The sequence below is a fragment of the Meleagris gallopavo genome, chromosome Z (genome assembly GCF_000146605.3).
Source record: "Meleagris gallopavo isolate NT-WF06-2002-E0010 breed Aviagen turkey brand Nicholas breeding stock chromosome Z, Turkey_5.1, whole genome shotgun sequence".
Lineage (NCBI taxonomy): Eukaryota > Metazoa > Chordata > Aves > Galliformes > Phasianidae > Meleagris > Meleagris gallopavo.
The window spans coordinates 35,631,424-35,635,825 of NC_015041.2; the positions used below are offsets into that span (position 1 = coordinate 35,631,424).

At 39.2% G+C, this 4,402-nt stretch overlaps 1 protein-coding gene across 5 annotated transcripts in view; it reads right to left on the minus strand.

Moving 5' to 3' along the window:
* TLE1 (TLE family member 1, transcriptional corepressor) overlaps nt 1-4,402 on the minus strand; it is a 78,806-nt gene that overhangs the window by 12,880 nt on the left and 61,524 nt on the right. For 4 of the 5 annotated variants that reach the window (XM_031557324.1, XM_031557325.1, XM_019610529.2 and 1 more), the window contains 2 exons: nt 3,375-3,624; nt 1,611-1,858 (listed from right to left, as the gene is read on the minus strand). In XM_031557324.1, coding sequence (XP_031413184.1) covers nt 1,611-1,858; nt 3,375-3,624 — 498 coding nt within the window. Of the gene's footprint in view, nt 1-736; nt 898-1,610; nt 1,859-3,374; nt 3,625-4,402 lie in introns of all 5 variants that reach the window. The other variant, XM_019610532.2, reaches the window with a different exon arrangement.

Genomic DNA, 4,402 nt, shown 5'->3' on the forward strand with positions numbered 1-4,402 from the left:
TTTTTTGGAGTGTAGTAATAACTACAGTTAAAAATCAATTAAAGACAGCATAGATTAAAAAAAATGCTGAGGGAATAAAACTCCTCCAGTTTCAGAAAACAACTACTGTTGTTTTCCCTGTAAGTCAACATGATAAATAGTGAAGGGATCCAGAGAAGGACCCAAATTGTCATGCACAGGCATTGCTGAATCAGCAAAGTTTGCATTCTCTGGCAGGAAATCAGGAGATCAGAAAATAACTAGACAATGCGTTTTGTTTCAAAATCTTCTCATTAGGAGATTCCAGCTTTCAGCAACCAAAAGGCCATAACATGTTTTCCTTAATCCTTTGGCAGAAGCCATCCATGTTTTTCATCGGCAATTAAATTTAGGAAAATTCTATGCCTCAATGTCAATGGTGGAGGGAAGGGAGAAAAAAGAGCAACTAGCCTGGAAATGAATTATGTGATTCACCACAAGTTGCCATAGGAAGGTCACACAGCACATAGTGTTTCACAGTTTCTACATGTTATTAATCAGAATGATCAGCAAGTGAGAGGTGGGAGAAAAAGTAACTAGTACCATTCATTCAAGTCAGTGACAGACGGAGAAAGAGCCCTTCACAGGGCATCAGCACTTACAAGGCAAATCAAAGACTTTACATAACTAAGGTTGTTTTCTTTGTTATAGAAATTTAGCAGAAAGTCAAATTTTCATTTAAATTAATATGGAACTCTGCACATAAATTTAGGCTTACTATTGATATACAGTAAATTCATTAGGTCACAGCAGACAAAGCAGCTTCTTTGGTGTATCATTCAAATCCTCTAAAACATCATGGTCTTTTCCAGTCTAGGCTCTCCATTCTTGTAATACTGTCAGCCTTCACAAAGTTGGCAAGACTGAACCAAAGTTCACCTAGTAAAATCACACAACCAGTTGCTAAGTTATTTCACACACCTGCTTTTTCTCTTCTGTCATAGCACTGATGCTAAATATTGACCTGCTAGACACTATAATCAAGGTTTAAAGGAAGTATTTCAGAAGTAGCATACACAGCAATAGATTTATTATAGCCTCCACAAACCATTCTGATAGCTTTAGAGATCAAATTCATCCTCCAAAACTCAAATATTTTTCTTTTATGAAGACATCAAACATCAGTCCTTCATACTTTCCTGAAGTGATCCAGGCTTTCAATTACTTTTGAAAGGTTAATTTATTACCTGTCATCACTAATTACAAACTGAATTTTTTCCTTATTACTTAGTAAGGCCTAAGATAAATGAAAACAAGAAACCTCAGAAAGTTCCCTACATAGCAAGTTCAGTTAATCACAATCTAGCTTGTTGAAACCTGCAGACAAATCCAAATACATGAAACCAACAAGAACTTTCACACTGACTTCAAGAGGTTACAGAACAACCTGAAAGGCCCTCAAAGAACATCTCCTAGGACAGGCTACTAGAATTAGTTTCTAGCCCAACCTGAGCACCAACCTAATTCTTTGGATAAGAAAGACTATTTTACTTTGCAATTCTGAGCCATTATTCAGGGAGATAAATATTTATTTAGCTGCTCAAAGACTAAGTTTAATTAATTAAAGTTCACAGAAAACAAGTAATACTCACCTGACCAATGTCTGATTGTGCAGATCCCACACTGCAATGTTCCCATCACTGCAGCAGGAAAAGCACACCTTGGAGTCAGGGCTGATAGCCAAAGCATAGCAGGCAGGAGCTGAGGATGTAAGCTCTGCTTTTATACGAGGAGTTGGCGCTGCCAGGTCCCATATGGATAATGTGCTGGCTTCCCCGCCAACTATTAGGGTGCATCCATCAGGCAGTAATTTACAAGAGCGGATGTAGTTATCTCTGTTCTGTACAACACAAATCACCTCCGTTACGTTAATACATGCCTGCCAAAAATGACCACTAACGAGATTCTGACTGCATCCAAGTTTTAAACAGTAGGCAATTTTTTCCAGTGCCAAAGTACAGAAGAGAAATCAGCATACCCTAAAAGGTTTCAAATGCCTACTTCTTATTACTGACTTTCTCAGACCTGATGAACTGCAAGTCTTCCATCTCATTACACTAAGACAGTGCCAAAGTAAGCTTGGATTTGGAGAAAGTACACTCCATCAATTATGATCACCAGTAACACTGGAATATTTGCAAAAAACAAAGTGACTTCTCATATGATATTTAAGCAACTACTTATAAAAATACATTTCAAGTCTCATATCTTTCAGATCTTAGAGTTTTCTTTTAAGTGGTATCTTACATTCATCATTTCAAAGTGAAAATGTTGAGTTATTCCCCTACTAGTCCTGGATTCATGCTGGTTCTCTTTTTTATTTTTTATTTAATCATCAATTGTGATGATTAAAAGAGTGATGGCTCAGCATCACTCCTGTCATACTCATGCTGGTTTCACATTTTTGATACTTTTGCTGACAGAGATACTATAAAAGATTTAGAGATGGAAAAGATTTCAATCTTTACATGTTACAAAACTGACTTCTTAAGCATACTCGCTGTCCAACATAGTAACAGTTCTCTAGGAAATGCAGGGATAGGATCAGTAACTCAAAACAAAAAAATTCACAACGCTAAGTAGAAATCAAAGGCACTTCTACTACTAAGGTTTGTTTGTGGTTGTTTTTTTTGTTTGTTTGTTTTTGATTTTTGGTGGTGGTGGTTTTGTTTGTGTTTTTGCTCATTTGTTTGTTTTACAATCACAGAGAAGGAGCAGCAAGCAGTGCACTGGGAATGTCAGCTTAGCTATTGGCAGCCATACAGATCTGTAACTAAAATGAAGGCAGCTAGGACCAATGTCTATGCTGCTTTAGTGTAAAGAGCATTTTTAGTTAACAGTTTTTTTGGTTTAGCTTTTCAACTAACTGCAAACAAATCAACTTGCACCTGACGGATATGAATAGAAACCAGCAAAATGCAGCAATACAAAGTGACCTTGCTACCTTGTCACACTACTCCTTTATATGTCTACTACCCTCTTACAAAAAAAGATGTGATTTCTGGCATGAGTGAAACATCATAGAATGTTTCTGTCTCAGTCGGGATTCCTTTTAAACCCATGCAGTGCAAAAAACACCAGCATCACTTGGATGGGGAAAGAATTATGTATACTCTCAGAAATCTTATCTATTATTTGACCCCTAGTAATGACATTTATCACTAAACAAACCAGTCCACTTCTCTGAAACACCACCTGTTCAGTGTTTAAAAAAAAGTCATTTAAATACATACAGCAGGAAACAGAACTGCCTGCTATTTCCTTATAATATGAACACAATCCAGACAAGGACAGCTATTTCCTTATTCAGTCTCCAAGGAGAAGTTACCCTTTTACATTAGTTCCTGTTCACTTACCAGGCAGTCGAGCTGTGAGACGGGGCTCTTGTTCCCGGGCTGGCTGATATCCCAGACTTTGACACACCCCTTGCCACCCGTGTACACATGTCTCGTGGGGTTGCTGATGGTAACTGCACACACAACTTCCCCATGGTTCAGAGTGTTGATCTGACGGGCATGGCGAGGGATTCCTGGACCAATGAGGGCATCGGGAGGGAAAGGAACAGGCTGCATCTGGCCATCTGCAGTAACATGAAAGGAGTAGGCTCTTTTTCGGGGAAGGAAAGAAAGGAGAAGAAAAAATATATCAGCAAAGACATAGTGCAAAAATTACAGAAAAAGATAGTGCTTTGTTTTCTTTCTTTAATTTTCTTGAAAAAAAAGACTTGAAGAGCTACAAGGCCTAATAACATGAGGTACATGAAACCTCAGAGAAAGATCAGGATTCACGACAACCATTTTCAGCTTTGGTGTGCACTATTTGTGCAGTGGGGAAGCACATTAAAATCTCCTATTAACTCTACGAATCAAGGTCATGGCCATCACTGCTACTGGGGCTGTTAAAAGACCTTTCAGCATCTGCTTTTTAGTCAGTGGTTCTGAGTCTCTACACAAGTCCTGTAGCAACACTTCCTTACCATCAAACTTGTCCTCAACATATTTCAGCACATCATCTTCAACATCAGCACTGGCTGTGCTATTAAGTCTCTCTTTCCAGCTGGGAACTAGTTTTGTACACAAAATAGAAACATGCAGAGTGCATGTACACTCTTACATCAGAAAGCTGACACCATCTTCTCATCACAGAATCACAGAATTGTAGGGGTTGGAAGGGACCTCTAGAGATCATCGAGACCAACCCCCCTGCCAAAGCAGGTTCCCTACACCAGGTCGCACAGGTAGGCGTCCAGGCGAGACTTGAATATCTCCAGAGAAGGAGACTCCACAACCTCCCTGGGCAGCCTGTTCCAGTGCTCCGTCACCCTCACCGTGAAGAAGTTCTTACGCACATTCGTGCGAAACTTCCTATGCTGCAGCTTATGTCC